Raw genomic sequence first — 17,811 nt, forward strand, 5'->3', positions numbered from 1 at the left:
ATTGAGAGGCACAATGTTGATTCATTTGCACAATCTGCGTTTTTCTTTTTTTGGAGAGGGCGTCTGTGTTTCTTCGCTGCACTTTTATCCCAAAACCAAAAATCAGATGCAAATGTAAAACATATTTCAGAGCTTATCTCCTAGAAGAATTACAATTACTCATTACAATCTGAGTTGATTGTAGTTTAGCTGCAGTGGCAATCAGTCTTCTATTCCACTAAATATCAGCAAATACTGGATGCAAATATCCCACAGTCAGTGAAGAAACAAGCTTTTCCAGCCAGAAAACACCAGCTGCAGCATGTGGAGTGGCCCTCGTCAACGATTTAGGGCTTAAACCTTAACGTGCGGCTCAAACAGCAGCTTTAATGTCCGCTGGGTTACACATCAAGAGTAGCAGGCAATTGACAGTAAAGGTTACAGGTTCAACATTCTGTTTTCATTAAACAAAAATAAGTGCTCTTTTCTTCTAAATTTTGAAAGCAAGATTTTAATTTTTATTGCAGATATCGGTTCAGTCTCCTTCAATACTAATAATCGGTGTCAGGATGAGCCCTGAAAATTAGAATTCCTTCGATGACATGGTACTGAAAGCTGCACAAACACATCAAAACCACCACAGAGTGCATGTTTTGGTAGGTGTTTTTATTTTAAAACCTTGTTTCTGTTAATGAGGTCTCAATTAAGAGTAAGCGGAGCAAAGTGCATCTCCTACCAGTAACTTACAGCTGACGTGCGGAGCTCTCGTTCAAAACACACTTTAATCTTCTCCAAAAAAAAAACAAAAAACTCCACAACAGACTAACAAAGTGTTTTAACTCCCCGCATTACCTGACAAGGAGGGGAAACAGCAATCATTTTTTACAACATCTGAAACTTTACACTGTGTCGTTTCTGTCTTCGGCCGTGGGTGGGGTGGGGTGGTTGAAGAGCGGCGATCGTCCCCTCCGGTCTGCAGTTGTTGCCGCTGTGCAGACTTTGATAAAGGATTTCCTCCTCACATGTTTGTGCTCATCCTCGTCTGGCTGTTGGCTGGCGTCAGTTCGCCCTGGCTGCCTTCTCTGGGGGGCGACTGAGAAGGAGAGGCGACACCAGTTAGACACAGTGTGGTAATCTGTCGGTAATGTGGTGTGATCGCGATTACCAGAGCAGACCGTGTGGACGAACGTAGTAAATCGAGTAAACACTAAATCTATTTATTTAAGTGTTCTGTGTAGTTTAAGATGTGGGTTTCAAGTTATTAGGCTGGATGGCGTGTGCAGAAAGGTTGTCACACTTTTCCTTTCATATGTTCACAAGGTGCCCGAAAATTGTGATTGCACAGACAGCAAATACGTCAAGTGCTCAAAACAAATGCCAAAGAGTCTGTACAACGAGATTCTCCGCCCTCCACACCTTTACACCTCGTCGTTAAGATTGTAACTGAAGTACTGTAATTTCCAGACTATAGGCTGCCACTTTTTTCACACGCTTTGAACAATGACGCGGCTAATTTATGGATTTTTACAAATTTGCCTCGAGACAAAAGTGACATTGAGCGCAACAACGACAGAGAGACTGAGGAAGTGTGTGACGAAGTAGTGCTTTTAGCATGCAGGAGGAAGATGAAGATAGCGATCAGTGACTTTTCCTGGTAGGCTGCTGTAGTTTTTAATCTTTAAACCAGCCATGTTACAGGCACTGTTCGGAAAACAGTATTTATGGTATTTGTGTATGTTACCGGTACGTGTTTAATTAAAAGTTGAAAAGTCTTTCTGTGGAACTATCTCATGTTACAACATGGACACCTGCAGCTTATAGACGAGTGCGGCCCTTATATGTACACATTTGTTTTTCTTTTTAAAGTTAGTGGTTGTGGCTTATATTCAGCTGTGCTCACAAGTTTGGAAATGACGCTAGTCGCTGCTTGACTTTAGCGGTGCTTTGATTTGTATGTGGTTTCCATCCATGGACACAGTTGGAAGTTCTAAATTCTCAAGAAACCCTGTTCTATGTCCGTCCACTGAGCTCCTCAGGAATATTTCCTGTCCAATCTGAAACTAAGAGCATAAAGTCAAAGCCATTAAGAAAAATCCACGCGTACATTTCAGTGTTCTAGATGAGGAACAATCACGACCTGCGCGGCACACTAATGCGTACTGTCTTTGAACAGAAACATGTGTCACCATCAGTCATGTGGAAATCACTAATTAGAGATTAGGTTGATTGCTCTAAATTAAAAAAATAAAATATAATAAATTCCCTGCCATGAAGCCACACAAAAACTGCCGCCGTTAAACTCTGCTTTTGGATAATCCTCTAAATGATTATTTACAGTCCACGGCTCATAGGAGTCGAGCGTTTCTGTGTTCGGTCGGGTTCCTGCTATTAATCCTATCATCAATGTAACAGTGATTTTTCAACCGAATGCATTTCAGGATGTGATTTAAAAGGCAGTTTAAAAAACGGCATGAGGCAGGTCAAAAAGTGCAGAAACCTTCAGCTGCAGCATTTGGTTTTGTTCTCCAAAGCCGATGCTGCCTTATTAAATCATCCTTATTGAGGTTCATTTACAGATAACAACCGTAAACTTAGCTTTAATTTTCCTCAGATGAGCCATGGCGAGCTCAGCAGCTGGCTAAAACTGCGTGGTTCGCTTCTTTCAGCATGTATCTCGATGAGTCCTGCAGCTCACAGACGACCAAACCAGAGCTCAGGCCTTTAAGTAAACTCATTTCATCTTTAGCTCCATTAGTAAGCTCAACAACATGTTCTCAATAATATACTCGTGCTTCATTATTAAACCTTTTGTGACTGTTTAGCCTCTAGTAATTAGAAGGCCTTGCAGGTTAAACAGGCTGCAGAATGCTGATTCCAGGAGCAAGCTGAGGACAAACTCAGATTTAAGATGAGCAACAAGAACACTTCCTCCTCCGACGGCAACGATCAAATGAAGAAACAAAACGCAAAGCAGATTTTTGAATCCGGGGGAGCTTACAGGAGCAGGATGCTGCTTAGGGCAGAATATTTATCACGATATAAATGAGAAAATTTGATATAACTGATGATATAATTGACGCTAGACATGATTCTTCAAAACTGCACAACTTTATTGGTGCAAATAATAAAAAAGAGAACAATTTCTTTTCCATTTAGGAAGCAGCTGGTTTTGATGTGCATTAAAGCCGTATTGTACCAAAATCAACAGTGCATAAGTTGTAAATAGCTTGCTGATAATTTGTTTAATCAAAAGACATTTCAAAGGAAATGGGCTGACAAATCCTGAGCATAACACCGTATTGAAAGTAAGGTAGAGTTGGTTTGCAGCCACTTTCTTTGGTCACACCGTCGCGGTGGCCGGTAAATATTCAGATCTCAACATTGCTATCCGGACACCATCAGAACAACCAAATTGCATGAGACCAGACGAAAACAACGCGTTTCACTCACATTTTATCGCGACATTTCAATTTCATGTCATCCCCTAACATTACACCGGTATTACCATCCACAGTATGACGTGGCCCAGCCCTAGTACTGCTATAAATATAACTATAAATGTGACTGTGACAGTGTACGGTTAACTCACTACTTCAGCTGCATGGTTTTTGTTGGTTTAGTAGTTGTCATTTATGAGAGACAGGCTTATTCCTGATTACCTTGACGTGGATCTGGTTGCGCAGCACAGCGGCTCGGAGGATCATGGCTTTGGCTCGTCTCTGGAACTCTTTGCCCATGTGAAGCGACTTCTCGAACGTGGTGCTCCTCTGGTCCACGTCCCTCGCGTACAGGATCTATCAGCAGAGCCGACGTTTGTAACGGTTCAAATGGAACAACGAGCCATTCCGCCTGCTGGTTTTTTTTATTACCTTGCTGTGCGAGTCGATCCGCGCGTTGATGAGACCTTCCAGTATGAGCTGAGTGAGCTCGTCTTCCAGAGCTGCTACGGTGGTGTTGAAGGCCTGAGCCATTTTAGTCATGTCTGCTGACACGTAGGGGCTGAAATACTGGACACAAAACACAACCGTAGTGGCAGCATGAATCAAAGTCTTTCTGTAAACACTGGGTCAAAGAACTTCTGGCAGTTTTTTAATCTGAGAAAACATTGATTGAGAGCAGCGTGGATTAAAAGTGGCCCATCATCTTCCCAAACAAACAAATTTATAGAATAAAAAACAAACTAGCTACTTTGATCGTATCTTGTTTATGAATTGTTGAGGTTACCCCCTCATCTGATGGAAGGATGTTGTGATGACTGGTTATTTGAGTACCTGAATGAGGGCTCTGTTCCTGATCTGGCTGTACAGTGTCTTGACGTGAGGTGCCAGGTACATGTCCAACAGGAGGTTATCCTGGAATAAAAAAACAGGGTGATAAACATTAACCAGCATGTCCGTGTGTGCAGTATTATTTTATGACAAAGATTTCTGATCCAACCTTCATTTCATCCAGCAGCTTGAGGCAGGACGCGTACTTGGACTCGTAGAACTTAAAGATGATGTCGCGGATCTGAGGTTCCAACTCTAGAAATAACTTAAAGGAGCTGAAGGCGGGAAAACAATTATTAATCCAGATTCCTATGTACTAAACGCACAAAGATGTATTTCACTTAACTGTAACGGCCTACCTGCTGGAGATGACGTTACGTTGGAGCTCCTGTCTGTCAAACGTGGCCAAAGCACACAAACCTCCATACACAGCTACATTACTGGGAGACAGGAGCTGCAGAGAACACAAACACACATGACCACACAGTGAGAACGTCTCTGCTACCACTGTGTGGGTCAATCAGTCGGCCACAATGTGTAGCTGATGCTGAACCACAAGGCTTCACCTCCTATGTCCAACTGTGTCCTCAGTGTTGACAAAATGGACAAAACCAGCTTTATCCTGCACAAATTTTAAAGCTGAATACTACGAGAGGGTTAACTGAAGTGTGTTATTTAACTGTCTGCCGTAATGGGTTATATAATGCAAATCCAGTTTTTCCACTGCTTTCCAACATAATTACGTATTCATAGCATCCACAAAATGTGAGAAACGTTCATCCCTGTTCCTTCCTTTTCTCAGAAAGTGCATTTCTGAACAAGCCACTCAGGTTTATTCGGTTTCAACGGCACTAAAACCGCCTGTTTGGAGCGTCTAAAGCCAGTAACTGAAACCTGAAATGCACATTCTGAGGACATGTCAAACAAACAATAACTTATTAAAGAGGGATGTGATGTGGGGGCGTCAAAGATCATTTAAATTTGATTTATTTTATGCTCAAGAATGAGGTCTGTCTTTTCCTATTAACAGCATGCAGCATCTGAATGCCCAAACTGTAAAACCTGTCGTCATTTATCAGGCAGAAACTGTAAAAACAGAAAGAACTGTTTTTAACATTTTTAAAAGTGTCCCGTATTAGTAGCACCTGTGGACACGCTGATTCCAGCTTGTTTAGATTTTTGTGAAACGTACATCAAAGAAAATCAAGTTTTTGTCATTTTCATGATTTATGACAATAGAACTCTTTGTGGTCTCTCTTCTTCTAGTCATGTTGTGCTGTTGCCATTTAGCTGCTTTTATATTGCAATGAAAATGAGTTCACAGTGAAAACAAGTTTGACAGGAGCCAAAGATAACGAGCTGTTCCAGGAAGAATTATGGCCAATTAGCACTTTTGTATTTTCATTTTGTGTACGTACATGAAAAAAAAGTTGTTCATTTCTTTGTTTTTCTCTGCTTTATTGAAAAGGTTGAGTCCAAAACGAGGGTCATGCTGCACTTTTTGTGTGTTGTGATACTGCTATGTTTGCTTCTACTGTGTAACGCTTTACAAGTCTGAGTTAAGCTAATCAGCAGCAACACAAACAGGGATTTTTGGTCTAAAGAGACCAACTTGACTTGGCTTAGAAGCAGAGCCTCATCATCCTCGTCTCAACTGAACTTTGGAATGAATGAAACAGTGGGTTTTTATCCTCCGTCATGTTCACTGCAGCCGCTTTGTGCACGTGGAACCCTCGGTTAATGATCAGTTAATGTACTTTTGGAAGTCGCAGCTCATCGGCTCACCTCTGGACAGTCACAGTGGTCGAAGGAAGCCTGCAGGAAGCACTTGGCAGCTGGTTTGTATTTTCGGGAGGCCAACTCTGCCAATCCTAAAAAAACAACAACAAACAAGGTGAGACTGATGTACATTTACATAATTACATATATACACATAGTGGGGGAATGGAGCGTGATTCTGTGTTACCTGCAGCACACTTTAATTTGGTGAGGACTGCTTGATTTTGGCTATCTCGCTCTCCTCTTTGCTAAACAAAAGGAAACAGAAACAGAGCGTCAACTGATGGCATTTGTCGTCTCAGTAAGAAGCTATTAAAAAAAAAAACAAAAAAACAGAGGAAGGCTGGAAGTATAAATCTATGCATGAATAAATTTCCATCTGATTGTGCATCTTGTACGGTCTGCGATGTAACAGCACTCATGTCTGACAGCTTCTGTGTTTTTGGTGTCATTAAAGACGGGACACGCCTGATGGGAAACAGACATGTGACGGTGCGTACCTCGGCGATCTCTGGCGTGGATTCTGCCTTGTTGACGTAGCTCAGCACGTGTGACCAGTTCTGGAGGTAAACGCTAACCTGTGAACAAATGACAGAAGTTACTCCTTCATATGCGCTCTGCTTTACTGGAAGGAGACAGAAATTACATTAGATGTGAAAAACTGTTGAGTTTAAAGGGATGAATATTGTTAACATAAAATGTGCACAAAAAGAAAGTACAAGGAACGACATGATTATATAGAAACCAGACTCTTTAATGTAAACCATTAAATAAGCCTTACAATAAGCATGAGTTATTGTTTGTTGCACCGCCAATTCACAACAGAAGTCATCTCAGGACACTTTTTTCGCGCCTTTTCACGTGTCTTAATCAGAAATCCCCGGACAGTGCAGAACTCTGCTGCCAGGCTTTTAACCAGGAAGAGGAAACGTGAGCACATCACGCCTGTTTTAGCTCTTTTACATCGGCTGCTAGAACGTTTTAGGATTGATTTTAAGATTTTATTAATCACTTTTAAAGCACTCAACGGTCTCTGTTCCTCTTACATTGCCGACCTTTTAACATCAGACTATCCACCACGCTCCCTACGATCCTCGGGCAAAGGTCTGTTAACTGTCCCAGTTTTGTGTTTTATAGCTTCCTGCTTTATTTGTCTGCTTTCTTCTTTCATCAATTATTCTGTGTGCTTATTGTATTTTAATTTTTTATTTATTTTTATTGAAAAGTGCTCTATAAATCAAGTTTATTAATATTATTGTTACCTGACATACTAAAGTCAAGGCCTTACAGTTTTATAACATAAACAGAAACCCAAGAATTTCCTTTGAGAAGCTCTTGGAAAAAGTAAAAAATTTACAAAATAATAAGGATTTTCTTTCAAGTGTAAACTGTGCAAAGACATGACAGTAGAGCCCCATTAAGATCACGTCATCTTCAGCAGCAGCCAGGATACCAGTATTTATGATGTGCAGGGTGTCTGCAGAATGAGATTTCTCTGTGTTTAATGTAAACGTGATATTCTAAATATGATCAAACCGAGGATAAGACTGACACCACGATCATGTCCATGTTGAATAAAAGCAGCAGCTGAGACTTGTTGCTGTACCTTGATGACATTCAGACACATGTTAATGACGTGCTTAGCGCTGGTGCAGTAGTCTCTGGCTCGGGAGTAGCACTTCAGGGCGTTACTGAGGTCACCGCAGTCCAGGTAGTGGTCCCCCAAGTCATCGTGGCCTCGTCTGCAGAGGAGAGTGGAAGATGAGGAAGAGGCTGACTGGTAATCAGCTGAGCTCTGCAAGCATTTTCTAATGACCAAGCCGGTAAAACTAGTCAGAACAATGGTTTGATTGTAAGGCCTCCAGTTCTGCTTTGTGGCTTCAAACTTGTCATTATTATTCACTGACTTAACATCCAAACACTGAGGCTGTGTTTTAGTTTCTGCCGCCACACCTGATGCTCTCCTTGATGGAGTTGCCTTTGTAGTTCTTGAGATCGGTATCCAGCTTCTCCAGCTTGAGCAGAGCCTTTTTCCTGGTGGATTCTGCCCAGGCCGAGTCCAGAGGAGGAGGAACCACCCCACCTTCAGGCACTGTGTCCGGCACACCCTGCACCTCCCTGAAGGTAAAAACAACAACAACAAAAAAACACTCAAAATGACTCACAATTTAGAAAACGGAAGTATTTTCAGGCTGAGACCTCAAACATTATGTCAGTTATGTTGGTCAAATGAAATCATTGCGACATTTAGTAAATCAGCTCGTTTTTGCCATTTATAGAAAAGCATTAGTTATTCCATATCAGGCTGCATAGATCCTGTAGAGTTAAAGGCCTAAATGTTGATTTAAGGCCAACACAGAGCTAATAAATACATCAATCTGTCCGCTAAGCGTCTATCTTTAAGCTTCCTCACATAAACTGCTTCCATCTCAGAGCTGAATCTTTTAACAGCAGCACCCTGATGCCAGGGGGACCGTCGGCTGTATTACCGTGTGGCCTCTGTGAGTTTTCGGTGAATCTCTTCGTAAGTGTCGACATTGAAGGTCCTTTGTACAAAGGTGAGGGCCATTTTCAGGGCCTCCACTCGAAGCTGAGGGCAATGCTCAGCAATGAACTGAAGCCTCTCGATGCGCATTAATCCACTGTAGCTGGTCGCGTACTGCTCCAGATCCTAAACAGAAAGAGGTCCGATCACAACAGTGTCGAAACCGCTTCACTAAAATGTTCAAGCTTGGTGACAGTGTGTTAGGTAGATGAGGTTGTACCAGCTCCAGAAATGACTACAGCTTGTACACAAGTAAATGTGTGTATCTTGTGGGATCATTACCAGAGTTGGGTTCTCCACTATGTAGTTGGTATCTGGAGCATTCTGCTGGTCCTCCTGGGGGTCCGCATCAATCTGCATCGGCTCCACAGACCCCTGACAAACACCAGGCACATAGGCTTGTTAAGCTCAAACAAAACAGCCCGATGACAGGAGGAGTAACTGTCCACAGCATGAGATAATAAACAACGTGGCACAAAACAGGTCACATCGGTTGTTACTCCACAAAGGGGTTTTAGTCACCTGCACCCTGGGGTTTCAACATGAGAAACGGCTGACATTGTAAATGACAAAATGGAACATGATGCGACTCCTTCATGTCTAGCATGAAGGATTTACAGTTTATATGGTGATTTCAACAGCAGAGAGCAACTCCTACAGCAGGTTCTAAGCCTTGATTTAAACAGGATATACAATTAAGCCCATCGTGATTCACACCCAGCTTGCTTATCACAGTCCATCACTGAGAAACCTCTTTAAGACATGGACATGGAACCTGGACGGCTTCATCAGCATTCTAGTCATCCAGACATGGGTCACTTTTCTATTATTGTCCCTCGCGGTCTCATTCAGACATTCCCCTCCCACAGAGCCGAGAACACAAGCGATATTTGTCATTCGCGCACGACTAGACAACATACCAAGTGATGTATAATGCATATTAAAGCACTCACAGGCTAAATCAAAACTAATAGCAGCTAATTAAACTGTCCAAACAACTAACAGCCCAGTTTATCTCTATGAAGACACCACAGTGGGACTGAGCCGCTCTACGTGCTCTTTCAGGAATAATTCATCATTATGAGAATTTAATGAAGTTACCAGCAGTGTTTCTCCACTTTCACAAACGCTTGAAACTCTTTTCCATGTGTGTCTCTTTTGAAACACACACATGGATCCTGCTGGTGATTATCATTAATCTTTAAGCTATTAATATCGATTTGCATCGCAGTAAAGTTTTATTATTTTGGACATTTCATTTAGAACCTCTGTGCGCTGGGGCGCATATACAGTCTCTATAGGATACTGGGAGGGTGACAGGGAAGCAGCAGAGAAGCTTTTGGCAATCAGATGTCACGAGCATTAATGTGGAATCAGTGTGTACATGTGCAAAAACAATGTCGGACTCCATAATTTTCTGTGGACCCCCTCCACAATCTGATCAGTAATGACATGTACAGCAACGTGGCATCATTCAACCGCTGGCTGTTGAGGTGATGTCCACAAAATAATGTTAGCTACTAAGTTAGCTAATTAGTCTCATTAGGAGAGACCACATACATCCCACTATGGATGGTGCAGCTCTCATTTCTAGGAACACTGATGAATTTATTTGAAAACCAAACCCCTGGCAGTCCACAGGTGAGACCAGGACGCACAGCTGCAGTCTATGATTATCTTCATCCAGCAGTTTTAAATAGAATGTAACGTCAACCACTTTGGCCCCAGAAATGTATTTAACTGTCGGTCTCTTATTTCACATGTCAGACTGTGGAGCTGCCAATTACTGAAGTGCGTCTCTCAGCAGGTGTGTTGCTGATTGGTGAAAAACTATTCGTGAACTGATGATTGGTGTTGAGTTGAGCATTGTGGCTGCTCACGAGACAAGAGAACAGCGTTAAGGCCAAAACCATGTGTTGAAGTGCAAAGCATCACCAACAAGTACCTCGAGCTCCACCGAGATCATCCTGATGAATCGAGTAATTCTGACATTTAAAGGCAGACACTGAACAACACTGGTCTCCATGGATGCCAACGAAAGAGAACGTCTCCAAGACAGGCACATAAAAGCTCAGCTAGTCTTCCCAAAAGCTCACTTGGGCAAAGAAGAAAGCTTTTACTCATCGGTTCTGTGGTCGGATGAGATGAAAATAGAGTTGTATGGACAAATGGAGCTGGCTATCATTTGTGAAAGAAAGGATAAGTATTGAACCCTGAGATACCATTCATCATGGACCATTATGAGGAAAGGGGACGACATTAAGACTCTGAAGGAAAACACTAAACAGTCTTCTGAGAAACTTTGCCTTGGGCAGCGTTGGACCCTCCAACAAGACGATGATCTGAAACATCCAACGTGGTCAAGAAATAGTTAACAGAAATCAACATTGTGGAGTGGACAAAGCAGAGTCCCGACCGAGAATCTGTGAAGGGAACTGAAGACCAAAGTGGGTGCAAAGAAGCCTTAAAGGTTGAATACCTGGAGGTTGTCATACAGAAATACCAAAATCTCAGTGGAAAAATCCTGTGCAGAAAACTTATTAGCAATTTTAAAAACTGTTTGAAAGGCTTTGCCACCAGTTGCTGAGAAAGAGTGCGAATAAATGAAGATATGGCAAGTGTACACCAACATCCGTCTTCATAAATCAATCATTAGAACTGCTATGAATAAAACTGAGCTGAACTGTATGATTGGCAAAACACCTGAGCCTGAGTGTAGCATCCTCACAGATACAACAGACGCTAGCATGAGCTTTTTAACGCTCTAACAAGTTGATAAAGCTGAAGATGGCACACTGAGACCGGGTTAATTGGACTGATCGATGAGCAAAACCTCGTGTCGTTGTGGCTACAAACGTGGTGAACCACACAGCAGCTGTTTGGAGCTAGCAAACATGACAAACTGCTGTAAAAAGGAAGTTAGTTTCTAGCGGTGGTTGGCTTCAGTTCACACAAATAAATAAACGTGTCGTCAGGGTGTAATGTGGTCTGCGTGGTGTGAAAGGGGGGGAAAAATCAGCCGTATAATGGCTTAATAACAGCCAAATACAGCCGTCATTAGTTGTCCTGTCAGTGTAGCTACAACAACAACAACAGTGCTGCTAGCGTTGATGTTGTTAGCTAACGGAGGCCTTCAATTAGCATTCACTTGTAAACTCCAGCAACAGCGACATTTTATTTATGTCAAATCGCTGAGCTACTGGCAAGTATACACGAATTTAAGTCGTTTAATGCATTTTAAAGGTCCATTCCTCATTTCGGCACAGCTCAATCCAACGTGCAGTAATTAGCTCACTAGATATATCACTCATTAGGTGAGCCTGAGCTATCCTCCACTAAAATACGTGAAGCTGCACCTCTGGTCAATAAACTCCTACGACGAGTCTTTGGAAACAATCTATATTCATAATGCAACATGAGAAACCAACGGCCGCGGTGTGGAATTGTGACTTTTAACCATGACAACCGTAGCTAAATTCACATAGCTTAAGCTAGCATGCTAACTGCTAGCTAAGGTTAGTCAGTTCCCGACAGTCTTTGCTCAAAATGTCATGACGTCCAACACCAGTGACTGAGACTCACCTGGAAGTTAAACACCTGCACAGGTAAAGGCATCTTCTTCTTCTTCTTCTTTAGCTGACTTCACTATCGATTTGGGGGAAAGTAAAGCATAAAGATGCTGCTGTCCGGCGTAGTAGGCTGGTCTAACTGCAGGTCGGAGTGAAGACACCTCCCTCTCGCTCCGCTTCTTCGCGTGTGTCGACGGATCGCAACCCAACGTCGACGGGGCGCAGCGCCACCTAGGGCACCGGAAGCGGAAGTGATATTATCGATTCATTATTTCTATTTTTATTTTTTAATTGTTTAATCACAGTAGCAACACTAAATAAATAATTATATGAGGATATGAAGAAAAAAAAAGGCAAAAAAAGAATACAATACAAAGATTTCCATATGTGCAATTTACGATTGGACTTTTGTGTTTTCTTCTACCTTTGCCAAGTAAAGAAAGACAAAAAATAAATAAATAAAAATACTAAGTCAATGTTTCTGGTGTATGAAGCCACATCCAGCAGAGACTTGTGCTTCACACTGTTTATTTCACCCTGTTTTATCTCCATATGTAGTATTTTCAATATTTGTTTATTCCCTGCATCAGAAATGTGGCATTGCAGCCTTTTTTTGCAGGTTAAAAAATTGTTTTTGGCTAGTTTGGAGCTATTTTAGGACTGGGTTTAAGAGGCTTTTTGAATTTGTATTGGACTTTAGTGTTGAACAAATTTAAGACTGGTTTCTGACTATATACATAATGCTTAACAAATGTATTAAACCACCACCCAGTCTAAGTTTTATGCCACAGCTGCACTAAATTAACAGCATTGGTAATTACCAACATCATGTTTCTGTTAATACACCAGTATGTAGAAACTCTTTAACCAAAATGATATTTTTCCATGAATTATTCACAAACTTTTAAATGTACTGTTTTACAAGAAAAAAACCTGAAAAAATAGCAAAGCACATTATTATTATTTGATTGAGGGGTCAAATTATAATTATTTACTTGCATTCCTGAACAGAATATTTGTTGTAGTGGTTGAATGTTATCCTTATCCTATCCTATCCCAGTGAGCCGGCTCAGATTTGGGTATAAAAAAGGTGAATTCAGTTTGAAATCCTTCATTCCTGTTCAAACTGGTAAAACACAGAGAGCTGAGAGCTCTCAGTCTCTCAGTCCTATCCTGTGGATGCTGACCAGGCGCTTCATTATCCTTTGCTGCATGTCACAGCTCACAATCCCTATTATTGATGCTATTAATAGTCCATCAGTTGTTTGACTCACACAGTGATTCACAGCCCTGCCAACACAGTGACTGTGAAGGCTGAAGTATTACTTGGATCAGTAATAATATTAATAATTAATAATTCATGATATTATTGATAGTTTTTTTTAATTATTATTATTATCCATCCATCATCTATACACCGCTTAATCCTCACTAGGGTCATGGGGGGCTGGAGTCTATCCCAGCTGACTCAGGGTGAAGGCAGGTGACACCCTGGACAGGTCACCAGTCTATCACAGGGCTACACTTAGAGACAGACAACCAAGCACACTCACATTCACACCTACAGACAATTTAGAATCACCAATTAACCTCAACATGTTTTTGGACTGTGTGGGAGGAAGCCGGAGAACCTGGAGAGAACCCACGCTGCACGGGGAGAACATGCAAACTCCACGCAGAAAGATCCCAGGTGTCCTCACTGGGACGCGACCCGGCGACCTTCTTGCTGCGAGGCAACGGTGCTACCAACTGTGCCACCTTGCAGCCCCATCATAATTATTATCATTATTGTTGTTGTTGTTGTTGTTGTATGTACTACTTTACATCAATGCACAAACAGAACTTAATAGCAGTTAATGTTAGCCCATGCTTATACATCATACCTTCACAGGACGTCTATATATTTCTGTCAACATGCGTCACATATTCTGCTTTATTTTTTTAACTTCATTACAACTGATCGCACCATCTTAACAATTTAAGTTGAATCAGTGAAGAATGATTATGAATTATAGAGTATTATAATGTTTATTTGTTTCTCCACAGTGATGCACACCAGAGGGTGGACCGTGTCCCTGAATCATGGAGTTACTGCAGCTTCTCCTTGGTCAGAGTGGAGGAGATTCACTGGAGCTGTTGAAACCCTCCCCAGACTTGAATATTCCCAGAAACATGTTTCACCGTGGATAACTTATCTCCTGGACTTTGTTCTACCGTCCACCGCTCCTCTGAAACGCTGCTCCTCTTCACCCACACCACATGTTTGTTCTCGTTTCCCCTCTTGAGAAGCAGCTTAGAGACGCGTCCTCAGAAGGTCCTTGTTTTGATGGGACTTATGCTGATTTTGTTTTGTTCATCAGTTTGTTTTTAACAAATTCTGTATCTGTGATGAAGCTTGAAATATTAATCCTCTAATGATTTGCTCACTTTTGGCTTTCCTGGTCCTCTTTTGGATCCAACTAATCCAGTTCCTACAAAAAAGGTTTAGAGTGTCAGAAGGCAGAATGTGAGCTATGAGAAGACTGACTACAGCTGTCATGTGTGGCCGAGCTGGTTGTCTCGGACATATCTGGCTGCTTCTATGGTGCAAACAAGTATATGTCTTCAAGCATATGTTTGCTCCTAGAGGGAATCAAGATTTTGGACTTTGGGCACTGAGGTCCTTTGGACACTGTTGAAGACTTTCTATGACACTGTGGTTGCTTCTGCAGTCTTCTATTCAGTGGTCTACTGGGGATGTGGAAGCACAGGTTAGAAGGAAGCAAAACATTTGAAAATGAGAATAAAAAATAAATAACAGGCTCAGTACTATTAACCAACTACTATTTAACAGTGCAGTAACCTTAAAATTAACAACACTGAAGAGATCAAATAACCAGTTAAATACTATTAAAACATAAACTAACACAGGATGAAGCTGCTACATTCACAATGCAATATGATCATGTTGTTCCAATAACATATTTTAAAACAGTTTTTTTCTCTTTATAGCTACATTTTTAACAGTTTTCCTCCCACAGCTCTTCCAGTTTGCAGCAGCATCACCGTGTGAGAATCACATCTACACCCACATTCATTCATTCATTCATTCATTCATTCATTCATTCATTCATTCATTCATTTATTCATTCATTCATTCATTCATTTATTCATTCATTCATTCATTCATTTATTCATTCATTCAGGTTGGTCTCCGTCACCTCCCACAATCACCCAATGATCCAATCCTCACTGTCCACACAACCGCGCAGTTTGAATCCAACCTCCAGGAAAAAAAAAACAAAAAACCTTTTAGCGCCCGAGAGTCGCCGGTGTGTTTGGATCAGTGGAGCAGAAGGACGATCACCTCCCACCGTGCGTAAAAGTTATTGTAGCGGATCTACAGGAGCCTCTTTTACCGGAGCAGCAGGGATGGATGGAGGGTTTCCTTGGTGGCGTTTCCCTCACAGACTGATCCACGCTGAGTATCGGTGATTTCCTGTTTTGGTTTCTTGGTAAAACCCGGATCGGATTTTTAATTGAGTTTGGAACGAAGTGGATTGAACTGAACCGTGTTGGGAAACCTGGGTGGACCATTACCTGACTGGATTGGACTCATTCCCATCGCTTGCTGGTTGGTTTTTGTAAATCCACTTTCTAATGGCAGAATTGAGTTGTGGTCTGTCTGGTTGTTGGAGCGTTGCTGTTTGGTTTTTGTCTATAGCTCTTCTGGTGCCACACTATCTGTCTCTCTACACCTCTTTGAAAACAATCAAACTTTGCTCCTTAAATGTGTAAATCCATCATAAATCCATAAAATCCATACCATGACTTTATTTTTTGTCCTGCTCCTTTCACGTCTCATCTGAATCCAGCTGCTGTAACAGTTAAAGTTCCCCTGTGAGCGAGCCATAAAATTTATCTTATCTTTAGTTCAGCTGATCACATCCTTGTCGGGGTCGTTCCTGTTGACCCTGGACTCTTTCTGTGACACATCCATGCATGGTGGGTTTCTGTTGTTGGGTGTTTGTCCCATAGAGTAGAACTGGTTCAATCACAGGTGTGAATGTTTTAAACCTGATTCTAACAGTTAAATCTGTTTCTAGGGTTTGTTTTATAGAACAGAAAACCCGTCTTCACTTCTCTCTGACATCATCAACAGCCAGATTAAACATTCAAGTTATCTGTAAGGGTCATTTTTAGTCCCAGGTAAGTGTATCTTTGTGTGTGTTGTGTGTCAGTGGAGACCCAGTAAAAACCTGTTTTCGTGACATCTGGATCATTTCTGAAATACGGAATTCCAATCTTTTCCGGATTACCTGTCACTTTGAAATCATTTTTCATCTCTTTGAAGTCATTTTATGTCACTTTGTAGTCAGTTTGTGTAACTTTGTACTCATTTTGTGTCCACTAGTAGTCATTTTGTGTAACTTTAAGGTCATTTTGTTTCACCAGTAGTCATTTTGTTTGACTCTGAAATGATTTTGTGTCACTTTGTAGTCATTTTGTGTCCCCAGTCGTCATTTTGTGTAACTTCTAAGTCATTTTTCATCTCTTTGAAGGGATTTTGCGTCACTTTGTCGTCATTCTGTGTAACTTTGAAGTTATTTTGCATCTTTTTGAAGTCATTTTCAATCACTTTGTGGTCATTTGGCATCACCCTGAAGTCATTTTCATTGTTCATGTTTTAATTAGTTTAATTATGTATGATTTAGGTGTAGCTGTGGAGTTCTTCTACAGACTCTTGAAGACTGCCGGGATGAATCCTACATAAACGAGTTCTGTAAACAAGTGGTACAAACCGCTGAACAATGAGGCTTTGATCCAGAACCTGCAACCCAAAGAGAGAAACTAAAAGGCTGGATGGACACAGTGTGATGTCTCAGCGAGGTGGGCGTCCTGAGGAGAACAAAGTCACTGACAAGTATCGTATGAGCTTTATTCAATCAATCAATCAATCAGTCAGACTTTATTTATATACCACCCTTAATACAAATAAAATGAAACACAAAGGGCTTTAGAGATAACAGCACTAAAAAGTCATTAAAACTGCACAAACAACCCCCACAGTCATCAATAAAGGACTCCAAAACACAGGGACTGAGCAACTGAGGAAATGTTATGCTATATAACACATGCAATGATGAGATGAAATGAAATAAAACAAGATCAAATAAACTAGATAAATATATAAAATTAATCAATATATATGTATACTATTAAAATAGAGATAGAGGTAGAAAAAAGAAGACAAAAACAGAAAAAGAAATGATAAAAAATAAGGAATAAACTACATTAAATGGACTAAAATATGGAAACAGATGAATAAATACACAAATAAAATTAATTCAAAGAAGAGTATCAAATCAATCAAAAGCCTGACTAAAGAGGAAGCCTTGAGTTTGCTTTTTAAACAGTTAAACGGATTAAAAAGCAGATCTTTAACAACCACTTGAGGGTCAGTGTACGTAAATATAAACTAATCATATTGCGCATGAGTTCTCCTGCATGTATGAAGTGAGTGACTAACAAAATAAAAATGAAGTCAACAGCAATTTGTTGGGGGAAAAAGAGAGAAATTGAGGAGAAGGAGCCGTGGTGTGAGGCTGGACCCTCCTCTGAGGATGTCTGGCTCCCCTACCGGCTCTCCCTCCTCTCTGTGCCGCGCCGTAAACGTGCGCGCTGGAGACGT

The 17,811-nt window shown here is 41.2% G+C and overlaps 1 protein-coding gene across 1 annotated transcript; it reads right to left on the reverse strand.

The window, feature by feature from the left end:
- Window positions 1-624: 624 nt before the first annotated feature.
- Window positions 625-12,306, reverse strand: gps1 (G protein pathway suppressor 1). Its single transcript, XM_008293278.1, has 14 exons — window positions 12,154-12,306; window positions 8,854-8,946; window positions 8,516-8,697; window positions 7,980-8,144; window positions 7,633-7,768; window positions 6,527-6,604; window positions 6,214-6,274; window positions 6,033-6,118; window positions 4,607-4,701; window positions 4,417-4,522; window positions 4,251-4,331; window positions 3,849-3,986; window positions 3,639-3,773; window positions 625-1,072 (listed from the first exon to the last, which is right to left on the reverse strand). The coding sequence occupies exons 1-14, from the start codon at window positions 12,184-12,186 to the stop codon at window positions 998-1,000; spliced, it is 1,464 nt and encodes a 487-aa protein (XP_008291500.1). The 5' UTR covers window positions 12,187-12,306; the 3' UTR covers window positions 625-997.
- Between the last annotated feature and the right edge of the window lie 5,505 nt (window positions 12,307-17,811).

This window comes from Stegastes partitus, unplaced genomic scaffold (genome assembly GCF_000690725.1).
Source record: "Stegastes partitus isolate 25-593 unplaced genomic scaffold, Stegastes_partitus-1.0.2 Scaffold869, whole genome shotgun sequence".
Classification (NCBI taxonomy): Eukaryota; Metazoa; Chordata; class Actinopteri; family Pomacentridae; genus Stegastes; species Stegastes partitus.

Bases quoted from the DNA above. Each gene is read 5' to 3' on its own strand.
- gps1 (XM_008293278.1), bottom strand. From the start codon at position 12,186: ATGCCTTTACCTGTGCAGGTGTTTAACTTCCAG. The intron at 6,605-7,632 runs GTACAGCAACAA...ATTTGTTCACAG, and splicing joins TGTGTCTGAATGTCATCAAG to GTTAGCGTTTACCTCCAGAA. The intron at 1,073-3,638 runs GTAATCAGGAAT...TCTCCTTCTCAG, and splicing joins GCAACCAGATCCACGTCAAG to TCGCCCCCCAGAGAAGGCAG.